The 15,679-nt window shown below is 38.2% G+C and overlaps 1 protein-coding gene across 2 annotated transcripts in view; it reads left to right on the forward strand.

The window, feature by feature from the left end:
- Positions 1-15,679, forward strand: part of LOC111145183 (vinculin) — a 113,357-nt gene that overhangs the window by 64,919 nt on the left and 32,759 nt on the right. For both annotated transcript variants that reach the window (XM_022499901.1, XM_022499900.1), the window contains exons 3-8: positions 1,635-1,785; positions 1,972-2,080; positions 3,792-3,914; positions 5,712-5,872; positions 14,042-14,132; positions 14,972-15,119. In XM_022499901.1, the coding sequence (XP_022355609.1) occupies positions 1,635-1,785; positions 1,972-2,080; positions 3,792-3,914; positions 5,712-5,872; positions 14,042-14,132; positions 14,972-15,119 (783 nt within the window). The remainder of the gene's footprint in view (positions 1-1,634; positions 1,786-1,971; positions 2,081-3,791; positions 3,915-5,711; positions 5,873-14,041; positions 14,133-14,971; positions 15,120-15,679) is intronic.

Here is a 15,679-nt window from a genome sequence, read left to right on the forward strand (position 1 = left end):
CTTTATATGATATATCCGGAATAAGTAAATTCGTAGAGACAGATAGCAGATTAATGGTTACCAGGGGATGGGGGGAGAAGGGGGAAATGGGGAGTGATTACATAGTGGGATCAGGGTGCATTTCTGAAGTGTAAAAGTTTCGATCCCAGAGAGAGGTGGCAGTTGCTCATCATTGTGAATACACGAAATGCCATTGAATTGTATGTACCCTTTAGAGCAACTAATTGTGTGTTATGTGAATTTCACCTTAATTAAAAAACTATATTGAGATCCAATTTTGGTCTATCATACTGGTGAGGATAAACTTAAGTTTGATTAAATTCCGAGTTGTTGAGACAGAGGAAGCAGGTACTGCTGTCATCCATTGTGGGGGGAATGTAAATCTCTGTGGAAGGCAATATGGCAGCATTTGTCAAAACTGTAAGTGGCTACACTTTCAATTCAGCAATTCCTTTCTGGCCTGTGTCCTACAGATATATACCTTTTACAATGACATTTTTCAAGGTGATTTATGTAGCAGGCTAATAAATTATGGACTAGTTATATTGCTATATTAAAGAATGAAGAGGCTCTTTATGTATTTTTATTAGAATATCTCTAAGTTAAATTAAGTTGGAAAAGCAGAATGCAGAGTATGCCTGGTATGATCCTATTTGTTTAAAAAAATGTAGAAGCCTGTTTTTGTTTCTGTATGCATGAAGTGTCTCATTTTGAAGAATACAGAGGAGACTCATAACATTGGTTGCAAGTAGATGGAATTTGAATGCCTAGGAGATAGTGGAAAGAAAGTGATTTTTCACAGACTCATAAATATGAATATATGTATTCTATAAGTTAAAATTAAATTAAAAATTTAATTTAAAAATTAAAAAGGAACAGTAAACAACCAGTCCTTTAATGCTGATCCAAAACCTTAGCTGTGAGGTCTTGCTCTTCACTGATTCATTCATTCATTCATTGTTACATATGATCGGGTTGTCTATGTTATTAAACTGTATTAGCATTGAACTATTAATAACTGGTCCAGTTATTAATGCTAGTGATGTTTTAATTAACAATATAGTTTTACAGGGTTGTTTTCAAGCATTTATGGATTTGTCAAATCCATTTAGCTAGATGAATGGGAAATTTATGCATTACTTCATACATTTTGTTTCCTCCTAATCCTTTGTGTTATCCAATTATTAAATTTCACTTAACACAATGCTTTGGCTTATTAGTTCCAGATATTAAATCCAAAACTGTTGTCAATAACTTCCGTTCTTTGTGTAGTGTCTTTTAATGGCAATGTGTATAGGGTGAGGAAGAAGAAAACAAAGGAGTTGCAAAGATGTATAGCAACCTAAAGTGAAAGGTCTAAAACATTTTGTCATCATTTTTTGTTGCCAAGATACAATAAAGAACAAGGACTGAGTGCAGTGAATGAGGTAAATGAATGAATGGATGGATGAATGGATGTGTAGCCCTTAATCGTAGATTTTAAGAGCTAAAAAGTTAAGTCCAATTGTAAATTGGTCTTGGCTGTTCTCCATGTTGAAAAAAAGTGAAGGTGTCCCATTACATTCTTTGCATTTGTATGTCCTATTCTTCTGCTTGGTTCTGTCAGTGAGTTAACTCCATGTCCCTCCCCACAGGGTTGAGAACGCTTGCACCAAGCTCGTGCAGGCAGCCCAGATGCTTCAGTCGGATCCTTATTCTGTGCCCGCTCGAGATTATCTCATCGATGGGTCAAGGGGCATCCTCTCTGGCACATCAGACCTGCTTCTCACCTTCGATGAGGCTGAGGTAGGCAATCTGAGGCCCATGCAGACCTTTTCCAGACAAAAGTCTTATTAAAGATAGTCTAAAAGGTAATAATGGAGGATTGGTCATGGTTTAGGATGTGAAAATGTTGAATAGGTGCCCAGCTGAATTAGCATGTTTTCCACTTATTGTTCACTCACTCGACTAAAAACTGAAATATATTTTCAGGTTCGTAAAATTATTAGAGTTTGCAAAGGAATTTTGGAATATCTTACAGTGGCAGAGGTGGTGGAAACCATGGAAGATTTGGTCACCTACACAAAGAATCTTGGACCAGGTCAGTCATGTCCAGTTTTTATAATACAGTTTTTTATGGCTTGTCCATGTCTGACTGAGGTGAAAGGAGGTCTCCCCCCTGCTTTTTGCAGAAGATAAGTAATGATGCATGGGGCTTTGATGGTATCCCTGCTCTGTTGTTGGAGCTGACACTGTGTTTCTACTGAGGAGATATCATTGTCTCTGAAAGCTGAATCTGCTTTCTACAAATCTTGGCCCTGCCTAATGAATTAAACTAGACATTGCAAATGTTGCTGGAGAATGTAGGAAATACTTTTCTATTACTGTAATGCGTAAGGCCACCCTGAATTCTGACCTCTCCATTCCACATTATACAGCATTCCTTCACTGTCTGCCAGCTGGCCTGTAGCTCTTAATGACCTCTTAACTCATTAATTAGCCCGCCTACTATTATGGATTCATGCCCTAGCCTGGGGCTGCATAATAGAATGAGACCTAGAAGGAAAGAAGAATTGTTGTGGTTAAATCTCATTTTGAAATGATTGTTTAGTCACCTGAGGATCAGGATCGAATGTTCAAAATACATGAACAGATACCAGCTTTTTCTGTGAGAGCCACGTACCGTGACCTGGAAGGTTCTCAAAGTATGACTGAGACCAACGATAAGACACATCAGATGTTTAACTTGTCAGTATTAAAGATCACATACCACCTCATAAAAGCCTTTTGTCTTAGGTAAAATAGTTCTTAACAGTATTTTCCTGAGGTTCCGATATAGTCATTCTGTAAACTTAAGCCTTTTAAGAATTTCTCTGAGCCGTCCTTGAAGATCAGCAGGAAATGCCTTTAGAGCAGTGTTCCTTACACTTTCCCATAGCATTGGGAAAAGAAGTTTATTTCTTCAAATCAAATCTTATGCAGAATCCCAACATATAAAAGACAAAAATGGAAGTACTCTGGATGGAGCAGGGGCAACCCCTCCATGTCTACCAACCTTTGGTACCCCTTGATGATCTGTGAAACTACTTAAGAAATCCTATGAGCAAAAAAAAAAAAAAAAAGAAATCCTATGAGCAGTTTGAAAACCAAAGCTTTAGACAATCACGTAGCACCTTTGAATAATAACCAAAGTAAACAAAAAGGACGAGCAGTCTGATTCCAGAACACCAGCTGCTTTGGATTGCTGTCCTAACTATATTCATTTTTATAATATTTTTGTTTGTTTCTAATTATAAAAATAGTGCATGCTTATTTTGGACAAATTGGAAAGAACAGAAAAATATAAAGATGAAAACAAAACACATTATTTTAATTCTTAAGATTTTTTTTCAGCCCCTGGCTTCTCAGTACTAGGCTTGCGTGAGATTCTCAAGTAGGCACAATGGCCAGATAAGTGACATGAACCTCATACGCGTGGTAACCAGGAAAAATATTTCTATTTATTTTTTTACAAATATATACTTATTTTTTCAGTATGTTTTTGTATTTGTGAATGTATTTCTGTCAAACGTGTGAAAATGAGGTCATTTTTAGGATTTACATCTCATAAATTACCTTTAATGGAAAGGAATGAAGTTGCATTATGTTAGACCTGTCCAGAACATTTATGTCATGAATGCTACAGTTCAGTGGTAGTTATCTGGGCAATCAGTTTGGATTTTCATAGTCATTCATAACGGATTTAGGCTCTGAACGCCAGAGTCTGGGACATTTCGCTATTCACCCTGCACAATTTATTCCTTGTGCCTCAGGAATGACAAAGATGGCCAAGATGATTGATGAGAGGCAGCAGGAACTTACTCACCAGGAGCACCGAGTGATGTTGGTGAACTCCATGAACACTGTGAAGGAGTTGCTGCCAGTTCTCATTTCCGGTATTTTCTGCCTGTACATCATCTTACAGAAAAAAAAAAAAAAGTCAACGTATTCTAAACTCTGACGTTAATTTTCTTTTATGGCTTAGTCGCATGTCCTTCAGGCTGGGTAAAAATGAGGCCTGATAGATTGGGTGTTACCCGATGACTGCAGCTGATGGGCTAAGAACCAGTATTTGTCTCCTGAAATGCTCTCCTGCTCCTGTTCTCTGTTTGAAGCTGCCTTTCTTGTTGCCTCACTTTGTTCTGAATTTCTAGTAGGCCCCTTTGCTGGGAGGTGGAATATCTAGAAACTTTAGTCTTGGACATATGAAAAATTTTTTTAAAGATTTTATTTATTTATTTGATGGAGAGAACGTCAACAGGGGGAGCGGGAGAGGGAGAAGCAGGCCCCTCACTGAGCAGGGAGCCCGATGTGGTGCTCGATCCCAGGACGCTGGGATCATGACCCAAGCCGAAGGCAGACGCTCAACCGACTGAGCCACCCAGGTGCCTCTTGGACATAGGAATTTTTACACTTTTACTTGTTTTATGAAAAGAAATTAGGAGCTGGAATGGAAATTATAGAGTACTACAGGATAAAGAAGTGAACCCAAAGCCCTTTTCAGTGTTATGCTAACACTGTTTTTCCTAAAAGAAATTTAACTGTTCTTTATATTACAGAGCTGGTGGTCTGTACCACAAGGGACCACTTCCCAATGGGTAGAGCTTCATGGCTTCTCTCTCAGCTAGCAAAAGGAGCTGTACTCATTGGGTGGCTGGCTGGTCTGTACCAGACACCTCCTGGTTTACATAAGTTATCTTAATCAAGTTATGGGTTAATTAGTTTAACTATCAGAGGGCCACTCTATTTTCAGTATCTTATGAGACATGGCACTACCACCCCCAGATCCTGCCTTCCTGCTTTGGCGTTTCAGAGAGTAGCTAGAAAAGGAGCGGTGAGGGTAAGAGCTCAGAAAGCTCTTATGTGAACTAGAAAACAAAAACAAATTTGTACGTAGAGTCTTACAATCTCCACGGGAAATATGTTTTTGAGGCCAGTTTTTCTGTGAGATAGAAAGGTTTTGGGAGTAAGATTTCTTTCTGATCTGGGTAACTCAATAAAGCGTTGATCAATCTTTGTTTTAACAATTTCAGCGATTTCTTGAGAAGATATTCTCTTTCTCCCATGCTTCAGATTATTATTATTATTTTCTTCTTTACTCTTGGGGGTTAGAAATTTCCTGCTACATGTTGAGAGAAATTCTGGAAGAAAAACTCGACATGTTGGGATCTTCCATTAGGACTGGGTGTAGTGGGATACTTAAATTAGAGTTTTATTGACTATTTTCATCTTGTCCTGTTAGGTGTGTGCTAGATGGGGCCAGTGTCAGGGATGGGATGATAACTGATTTAGAAAGATATTGGATATTTTGTGATTATAGGTCATCAGTATACGTGTGTTAGATTAGCTCCCTGGTCATGTTTTAGTGATGTCTTGTACCTTAAAGTTGCTGATATTAGAACTTTATTGGCACACTTGCAGTGTTTTTCTTTGTTTTGTTTTTAATATATTCTTTTTGGTTGTTGTTAAGATTTTATTTTTTTAGGTAATTTCTGCATCCACTGTGGAGCTTGAACCTACAACCACAAGGTCCAGAGTCACATGGTCTAGACTAAGCCAATCCAGTATATTCTTTTTAAGATCTTAGAAACCCAGCACATGTACTTGAAGTATGGACCATCTTGTGTGAATGTTGCTCTACAGCAAGATTAAATTCCCAGCTTAGTTTCTGATCATTTGTTTATTTTTTACAGCTATGAAGATTTTTGTGACAACTAAAAATTCAAAAAACCAAGGAATAGAAGAAGCTTTGAAAAATCGCAATTTTACTGTAGAGAAGATGAGTGCTGAAATTAATGAAATCATTCGCGTCTTACAACTCACTTCTTGGGATGAAGATGCCTGGGCCAGCAAGGTAAGTGTTACTGGAGGAGAAATAAGCAAACTCCCAAATTCTCCTCTCACCCTTTATCTTATAATTGGGGGTAGCGTAAGACATCTCAGATATGATGAAATAATGTCTACTTCACTTTTCATGGGTTTCATGGGTTACTTGCTGCTTTTGCAAACTCCCTTTGCCCTAAGCTAGAACAAATAATAGGTATGTGGGGTTGAGGGATGTGTAGCTTTTTCTTCCAGCTGGACACTCATTGGGCTGGTGGAGGAATTTTTGTATGGTGGATACTCCCCCGGGTGGGAACCCTGCCTTTTTATGTGGGTGGTTGTTGCTAGGTGACTAAGTAAGATACAGAATATGACTGTGAATTTTATGGAAACTTCTCCTTAGCTAACCTTTGACCTAAGAAATCTACAGAGGAAACTCTTGGCATTTTTAGGTGTGTCCATTTGTCATACCATTTTCCTTAAGGAAAGCTTAGTTAAAATATTAGTTTTCACATTCGTCAGTGAGTTTGAGGGGTCCCCTTACCCTTTATCTTGAATTTCCTCCTGGCCTCCAAAAGGGTTGGTGGATTCCTTCTAGAGCCTCGCAGCAGTGGTCTTGTGTGGCTGCTGCTCTGGTCTACTTCTCCCTGTCTAGTGACTGGGAGAACAGAGGTACTTGGGTTTACACTTTTCTTGTAGGCCCAGGATATGAGCAGTGGGGGAAACACACTGTCTCCAGGATTCAGCTTCCCCACGTGTGACCCAAATGGGCCCCCCAGCAGGCTGGTAGCAAAGAGAGGATTTGTTGTATGACTTCCATTAGGTACCCAGTAGGGCTGTGTTTGTTCTCCAGGACACCAGTAAGGTAAGATCAGAGCCAGGGTCTGAAAAATCACATTGCCCAGAAAGTGAATCTAAATATGCAGAAGGAAATTAGCTTCTCTTAACTCTGGATTTGTTCACAGAGGCACAAAGTTCTTGAATGAGTTTTCAGACCATGTTTTAAATCTAGATGGTGAAATCATTTTAAGTCTTTGGTATTTTACTTAATTTTGCTTTTGCATATTTGACAACTTTCACTTCCCTGTTATGACTTCTTTATGCATCTTTTTTTGTTCTCTTGTTTGTGTTATTCTTTTTCTCACATTTAGAAGGTAAGCTTTCTCTTGCCCTCTAGTCTCTTTTTCACTTCAAAAGAGAAAAAAGCATGTCTGTGAGGTTTTCTTGTGCTGTGTGCTGTGCCTTTTTCCGTGTGCCGGTGTGTAACACTGTGCTCGAATATTCGTCCGAGTGTCATTTCATCTGGGACTTGGGGCTGTGCCGGGTGGAGTGACTCTGGCTCACACTGAGCGATTTCTTTGGGGAAAATAGAAGAAAAGACATGACGATGGGATATCAGGCTTTCTATATTTGGTGGGTTGCTTTCATCTTTTTGAACAGGCTCCTGAGAACCGTTTTGGCCAGGTCATTCCCACTGACTTCATTTGAGGGGCAAGTTTCTCTCAGTAAGCTGGGTGACCTCCAGGTGGCCTGTGTGGGCCCTGTTCTTGGGAAATGAAACTTCCTGCCGATGTCATCTCTCTATTTGCATTTCCTCCCGGTCTCCTTTGCAGGCTCTGGAATTTTGCTTTTAGAGATGTGTCATTGAGGTTTTCAACCCATTGTGAAAATGAATAGGCTCAGGAATTTAGATGGGGCACCTGTCCTTCACAGTGATCCTAGCCTGCAAAATCAAAAGGGGACAAGTTAAGTGTATCTAAAATTTCTCCTAACTTCAGTCCGTGGTTCGCTGCATGTTCTGCTAAGCTGTGAATCAGCCATGGTTCTCTATGACCTCACCTTCCCCTAACCTAATCTCTTTCCTTATTCTCTCTCCTTTGCTTCTAGCAGATGAGAAATAGCAAAAAAGAAAAAAAAAAAAAAAAAGAAATAGCAAAAAAGAGGAGCAGGCCTTACACTCTCAATGTTTATCTGCTCGGAGGGGGAAAGTTAACCATCATCTAGTAAATAGGGGTTGCTGAGCTTTATTTAGTGCCAGTGCCATTGAGAGATGCTTCTTTTTTACAAAAAATGTGGTCAGTTGAGTTTTTCAGGACAAGGATGAGGCACCTGGGGAGATACACAAGGGAAACAGACCTGGTCCCTGCTGTGGACATTCTTGTAGCTGTCTCAGTTTTATGCTGCTCTGGAAGGAACCAGACTGTTGACAGGTTCTGCAACCCTTAACTATCAGAATGAAAGAAAGAAAATAAAATTAGTTCGGTCCAAAGCAGCTCGAGCACATAATGACATCAGAATGAGCAAGAAATGTTTATTTTTAAATCTTATTTTGTTTTTGTTATACATTTACCTGGTTCAAAAATCAAAATGCTATAAAAAGATACACATGACAAATCTTACTTCCCGCCCCATCCCCATCCTTTACTTTCTACTTCCCCCTAGCCTTTAAGTGTGATTGTTTTTATTAGTTGTAAGAGTAAGTCGAAAAAAATTTTTACTTTGAAAATGGAAACTGGTAACTAGAATTTTGGTTATTTTTCAGTTTAATAACATTATGCATCTTTCACTGCTCGACTGTAAGCAGTAAATGAATCAGACCTTGTGTCTGTTTGGCCACTGGGTCCCTTTTCTATTTAACACATTCTATCTTTTACCTCCTCTCGACCCTACCAATTAAGAATTAACTTTGTCTTACCATACTTGTTTCATGCTTCCCCATTGGTGCAGTTTTCTCCTGGAAAGTGATGGTTCCTCTAGAAAAGTGGGGGAAGAAAGTAAGTGGAAAAATTTTTGGTAAAAGCGTGTCTTGCCGAATAAGTTAAGTTTTTAAAGAGGCAATGCAGTGGGTGACTATTTTACCTTTTATACCTACATTCAAATGACAGAGTTACACATTTAAAAGTATACTTTGAGTTTAAACAGCTCATTTTGTTTCGGAAATAACAATTTTCAAAAAAAAAGAAAAGAAAAGAAAAGAAAATAACAATGTCCCCTCCCTGAAATAACAGTCATTGTATAGTGATCATTAAAAATTAATTTAGGGTACATTATGAAACAAACTAATTTGTGGATTACACACAATTCTAATTCTGCCCTTTGTAAATTTAGCAATCTATACTTAATCCCTTTTGTTTTTGTATTTATATTAGTTGTTTCTTGATGCATGCTGAGAATTAAGAGGAAGTGAGAAAAATTTTAAGCTAAGTATTTTTCGAACCCTATGTAGGCGCTTCTACAAACTGCACTTTGAGTCAGTACTTGCTATTATTTGGAATTAGTTCTTGTGGTGAATTCCTGGCACTGAGGGCCTAGGCTGGTGGTGGGCTAAATGTAGTGACTGATTCAGATGTCTTGCACAGAAGACTTCTGTAACCTACCAAAGAAGGAAATATTGGTTAGAACATGTGAGCCTCCAATACTCGTTCTTAACTACAGACAGCTGAGGTTTCAGGGTTGATTTTTATTTCATTTTTGAAAAAATAAGTATGTGAGGTTTTTTTTCTTTATTATTAGAATGTCTACTATGAAAATAAAACATGATTTAAGATTGAATCAGTTAATTAAAATGATTCTACTTTAGGTGTTTTATTTTTATTACCGAAATATAGTTGACATGCAATGTTTTATTAGTTTCAGGCATACACATAGTGATTTGACAATATGTGAGCTTGTTAATGAGTCTAGGAGTGTTTTATTTTAGCAGCTAATATAGTAAAGGACTTAGCTCTTGAAGTTAAATTCAGGCATTTATGATATTTTAGCTCCTCCCCTCAAATTGGAGAAAGGCACAAAATGTTAGAACAATTGACATTTCTCTTCTGATCCAAGTGATCTTTCAGTTGGTACATCTGATTGTTCATATACAGTTGGCATTGAATTTTAGAGCTGGGAAGGTATTCTTAAAGAGGAGGAACTAAAGCCTGGGAAGGTAACTTACCAGAAGTCTCAGGAGTAGAGAACTTTCTCTCGTCACTTCGATGTAATTTGTAAGATCTTGTTCTACTCCCCAGTTTATTCTTTCCAGAAACATCTTTGTTTATAACACAGATTAAGGGGTGGAAATGCCATCAGAGTGGGAAGGGTAGGGAGGGAAAGTATCAGTGGGAAAAGGGAGAGTAGGTTGGGCAGCAAACAAGAGGGATTTCTTAGTCCCATATTGAGATTTTTCTAGAGCCTGGCATTGTAGGACCTCACTTTTTCTACCAAAGTTCCATTTGATTATCTCTAGGAGGAAATCTGTGGTTCTCCGTACTATTCTGTGTTCTTTAGATCTAACTCTGTATTACATTTTAGGAGTGTTCCAGTTCCTGGGAGAGCATATAAAAAGGAGTTCTTTTAAGGTTGTCCTTCCACCTTTTGGTGTATGTGGGACAGAGCCAAGCCAGTGTGGTTTTTCATTTAAAGCCTGAGCTCCTAAGAGCTTTACTGTAAAGGGGACCTTGGAGGAGGTGACCAGATCCCTGCCATCAGTCCCCAAAGCTGCATGCCTAGATCTGGTCTTTTTAACACTCACTCTTTAAAGGGGGGAAAAAAAAAAGAACAACAGAAACCCAGAGAAGAGATTGGTGGAGACTTTTTCTTTCCCAAATTTGAGATTTTACAGAGAAAATACTCAAATGAAGATGTGTTTTTCTCTCCTATTTCATACCCACATTGTACTCTGGGTACTTAGGTGTGACATGGTTCAACCGAAAGCTTTGTAGTACATAGTATGGTTGACCACAAGGTTATGGTTATTTCACTCTTTATAAGTATATCTCAAAATTGACTTCTAGGGGTGCCTGGGTGGCTCAGTGGGTTGGGCCTCTGCCTTCAGCTCGGGTCATGGTCTCGGGGTCCTGGGATCGAGTCCCACGTTGGGCTCTCTGCTTGGCGGGAGGCCTGCTTCCTCCTCTCTCTCTCTGCCTGCCTCTCTGCCTGCCTGTGATTTCTCTCTGTGAAATGAATAAATAAAATCTTTAAAAAAAAAAGTTGACTTCTAGTCCTGGTTGTTCAGTGAATTGGTTTATAGCATATCTAGGATTCTTACGCTGCTCGTGACAGTTCTGTCAATGCCATAATAAATACCACCCTTCAAAAGAAGTGTATATGAGATTCTTGGAAGACCAAAATATTTGTTCCCACAGACATTTTTTACTTTAATAGATATGACATTAAAGTGTAATATGTTTAAATGATTACTCAAAACTTGCTCTGTGACAAAAGAATCTAAGGTGGTCCTTTCAGTTAGTGTTTTAAATCATCAGAATTGTTTAAAATTCAGGCTGTTAAAAACTTTGGTAACTAACTGAAATTCCCAATTTAAAAAATGCAACTTCATTTCAACTTTGCCATGGGTCAGTTTTAGGGGAAAATGAGCACCTCTTAATTTTAACTTACCGATGTCACATCATCTCTCACTCAGAAGTAAATTATTCACTTCCTGACAATGAGATTTTTTCCTTGAAGTGTGGTGGCCATTCATGCTTTATTAGGGAGGAAAAAATACAGTGATTTTTGAGGGTGCCGAATAGAGCAAAGCTAATTTTTCCATTATGTTCCAAATTGTTTTTGGGCAATGAAGAATAAAATAAGTCATTTTGGGTTGTGAGGTTTAGGATTTTGATTTCTAGAGCTTATTTTCTGGGCAGTATTAACCAAATCCAAAATCAACAAGACAAAGCCTTGCTGACTATTACAGAAGATTAGAAGAATCTTCAGCCACTATTTCCGGTAAAAGAAAAAATTCATGAGTTTCATTTAATGTAAAATAGATAGGTTTGATGCCAGCAAACCTGAGATCAGTTGAGTTTGTAGGACTGAGCCCTTGTTTCTTAATTTGTAAAATTAAATCATATTTAAATTTGAGGTTCAATGAAGTAATGAGGGTAACAGTGTCTAAAACAGAACCTAATATGTAAGAAATCCTCAACTAAAGTTAGTTTCCAAACTATTAGCCTTATTTCTTTTTGATTTTTTTTTTTTTTAAGTAGGCTCCACATCCAGCATGATGCTCGAACTCATGATCAAGAGTTGCATACTGTACTGACTGAGCCGGCCAGGTGCCCCCAAATAGTAGCCTTTAATGCTAGAGTAGACACAAAATATTTACTCTTTGTTCCCCTTGAATTTAGATTTTTGAAATGAAATCAATCTCATTTTTTTCACTCTAAAAAATAATAATGTGTTAGAGAAATGGTTAACAGATTTTAAATCATTTTTACATGGATATAATTTCTCTTTAGAGTGTGCACATACCTCCCTCGTAAGAGATGTGAATTTTTTTATTACTGTACCTAGACAAAGTTCTGTAATTTGTATTAGACCCTAAAGGCTGTCTAATTCTCTGAGGTTGGGAGTTCCCTGAGCCTCTCTTTAAACAGGTATTGATTTGGGTCTTGCTAATCTGGAATCAGGCCAAAGCTGACTTTTAAACAAAGGGTTTGCTGTGCAGATTAACATAGGACAAGATGGAGGAGGGAGATAATTGAGCCATTGGAGAATGAAAGCACTTAAAAAATGCCATTTGTCTACTTGCACTAATTACAAATGGATTTCAAAATAGATACTCAGTGCCTTCTTTTGAGAGATAACCTCCATAATTCCATATAACTTGATAATAAAAAATAATTTTATTTACATTTTTTTCAGTAATTTAATTCATTTCTGTTAAGTTGCTGAGACTGAGAATTTGCTGTTTAGAAGCCTTTGATAGCCGAGGTTAAAATAGGAGAATGATCTGTTTCTGTTTAGATTGGGAAGGAGGAAATCCTAAAGCTGAGAGTCCTTAAAATTGAATAGGTCCGTTGGAAAAGTTGTGGTCAGGCTACTGACCTTAATTTAAGCCTCTGAGTGCTGTCCTCGTTTATTTTGTCCTAGTGCTGGGTCTTGTTTGGATCAGAAGTGGGGATGCTCCTCGTGCCTCCGTGTGGAAGAGTAGTGGTACCACACCTTTAAGAACCCCAGTTTTGCAAGACCAGAAAGTGAAAAAAAAAGTTAGGGACTCAGGGCATTGCCTAGAATTCAGAGGTTAACTCTGTACTTCTGTGTGTAGAACTCTGTGTCAGTTCCCTAGAGCAGAAGGGAGTTCAGTTGTCTTTTTGTTTTGTTTTGTTTTATTTTATTTTATTTTATTTTATTCTGTTTTATATTTTAGAGAGAGACAGTGTGAGCAGGTAGAGGGGCGGAGTGAGAGGGGAGAGAGAATCCCACCCAAGCAGACTTGGTGCAGAGCGTGGAGCTTGACTTGGGGCTCGACCCCAGGACCCTGAGATCATGACCTGAGCTGAAATCAAGAGTTAACACTTAACTGACTGAGCCACCCACTCACTTGTCTTTTAAAGTGTTAGAGACTTGTGAGATAGCCAGCCTGTCAGTTGTGTGAGTGAACACATGAGTATTTATTATATTGTTCTCTACATTCTTCTGTATTTTAAAAACTTCAACAAACAATTGGCGTATTTTTAAGTCTGCTTCAGCTTTTCATGCTTATGTCTTGGATTTAATGCTAATCATTATGCATCCTGATTGTAAACAGTCACCTGAGACCCACTTATTTTATCCTGCCTCTTCTTCTGAGTTAGGATGGTGAAGGGAACCAAGAATGAGGAGGATGAGGAGGGCAGGGAAGGCCAGAATAACACTTCTTCTTTCTTGCATTACATGGAGTGGTTTATTTGTGGAATTAAAACTAAATTGCTAGATTAAAGTTTTCAAATTTTTTACCAGCCAGTGATGCCAAGTTTTTCAGATTAACTAAGTGTAGCAAAGCATCACCGAGAGTTTGTGTATTTCAGAGCAAGATGTAAAAGTACTGTGATTTGTGGTGCCACGAGCTAATGAGGCTTCCCGGATGCAGGGAGGGCTGCGCCGGGGGCTGTGGTAGATGAATGTGGAGTGGAAGGCTAATAACGAGGCATGTGACCACAGGGCTTTTTCCTGCTGCAGACATGAAGCATCTCTTGGCTTGAGTGATTTTTACCAGTTTTCACAGTTTAGCAGTAGAGAGACCAGAAAACAAAATAGAATTAACTGAAGAGTTGCATGCACCATGCTGCATTTTGACAGAAATAAGCATTCTGGTGTGATGAAAGTATTTTCCAGGCTGTCGTAGGACTCCCTTAGCTATTGTATGTTAAGTGCTGTAACGTTTCCTCTGTCTTACTTTGTATGATGGTATCTCCGTTTTTGCAAAGAATATAATTGTATTTCTCTTCAAAAGGACACTGAAGCCATGAAGAGAGCACTGGCCTCTATAGACTCCAAACTGAACCAGGCCAAAGGTTGGCTCCGTGACCCCAGTGCCTCTCCAGGTAATCCTCTGATTCTGCTTTTCTGATGGATACAATAAAAAGCTAAAAATCAAGCAAAGAAAGAAAGAAAGAAAAAAAGAAAGAAAGAAATGAATCTTCCCATAATCTCATAATTCTGAGATAACTACTGCAGCTTTTAGGAGCATGTTGCATGTTCTGGTAGTTTTGACTCATTGAAGCATTATTGGTCCTTAGAAGGATAAAGGACAATGACTAGTCACCCCTCACCATGGAGGAATTAGCCAAGCTGAACTGGGCATTCTTTGCCAGATTCTTGGTTCACTTCTTCTCCGAATTGGAAAGGTAATTATTTTGAATAAAAACTCTTCTAGTCCCCATTGGGCAGATTTCCATTTATGTCAACAAAGTACTTAATTAAGCAGATTAAATGGTGATGCCAATAAGAATTAGAAAGCAAAGTTGACTTATATAAGGACCCAAATGGATTATTGAGCTAGGTTTTATGGATTTTCTAATCTAATATTCAGTTTTAGATTAATATTTGAATGAATACAAAAAGCTTAATGGACGTTAGAGGTGCTAAATAGTATTAAGTGAGTAGAGCCTATTTTTGTCATCCATATTCTTACCACAAGCTTCTTATCATCCTCAGATGGATATGATTCCAAGTGTCTTTTTTAGAAGTATCTGTGGTTGAAACCTCACCCTCTGGTTTAAGGGCACTGCTTGGCTATTAGCGATCGTATGTATCGTCTTCTATTCACTTGTCTTGTCGTTTAAAATCATCCATTCCTTCATGAATGAGATGACTTGTAAAGCATCCTTCCTAAATAATTAATGCATCAACAGTGTAGATATTGAATATCTCTTTATTTTAGGGGATGCCGGTGAGCAGGCCATCAGACAGATCTTAGATGAAGCTGGAAAAGTCGGTGAACTCTGTGCAGGCAAAGAACGCAGGGAGATCCTGGGAACCTGTAAAATGCTGGGGCAGATGACTGATCAAGTGGCTGACCTCCGAGCCAGGTAAAGTTGCTCTGCTCTTACCCTAGTTAGGTGACGGATCAGGTGGAACTCTCAGTAGAATGATTTAGAGAGCAGGTCTCTGCTAATTTTACTATGTTCTTTTGGACTAATGGATAACACAGATTATTATATTCTGTTCTTTTGAGATCCAAGTGAACTTTTCCTTTGATAAACTTTTAAAATAGGCAGATGCCTTGTAGTAAAGTTGAAATTGGAATAGAAATCTAGTATCTTAGTTTCTAGCCGTAGACTTACGATGAATAAGTGGTGAAGTCTGGCATGGGTAGGCGTATGTTTTATGAAGGATGGGTAAAAAGAAACAAAGAGTGAAAACATTGGAATTATTTCACATTATTTAAAAAAAAAACAGCTAAGTGGGTTATCGTGTAAGTTGGTTATTTCTAGGCTTTTTTGAGTTTCTATTTCATCATTATTCATTTGGTTTCATAATTCTTTTACCTACTTCAAGACTTGACTTTTAGAACTTTCCCTCTGTAAACTAAATATATATAGTTTGCTATTAAGAAAACTCAGGATAATATAGGCTTTTTTGGAACTCA

Source organism: Enhydra lutris, unplaced genomic scaffold (assembly GCF_002288905.1).
Source record: "Enhydra lutris kenyoni isolate GAN:26980312 unplaced genomic scaffold, ASM228890v2 scaffoldscaffold12, whole genome shotgun sequence".
Classification (NCBI taxonomy): domain Eukaryota; kingdom Metazoa; phylum Chordata; class Mammalia; order Carnivora; family Mustelidae; genus Enhydra; species Enhydra lutris.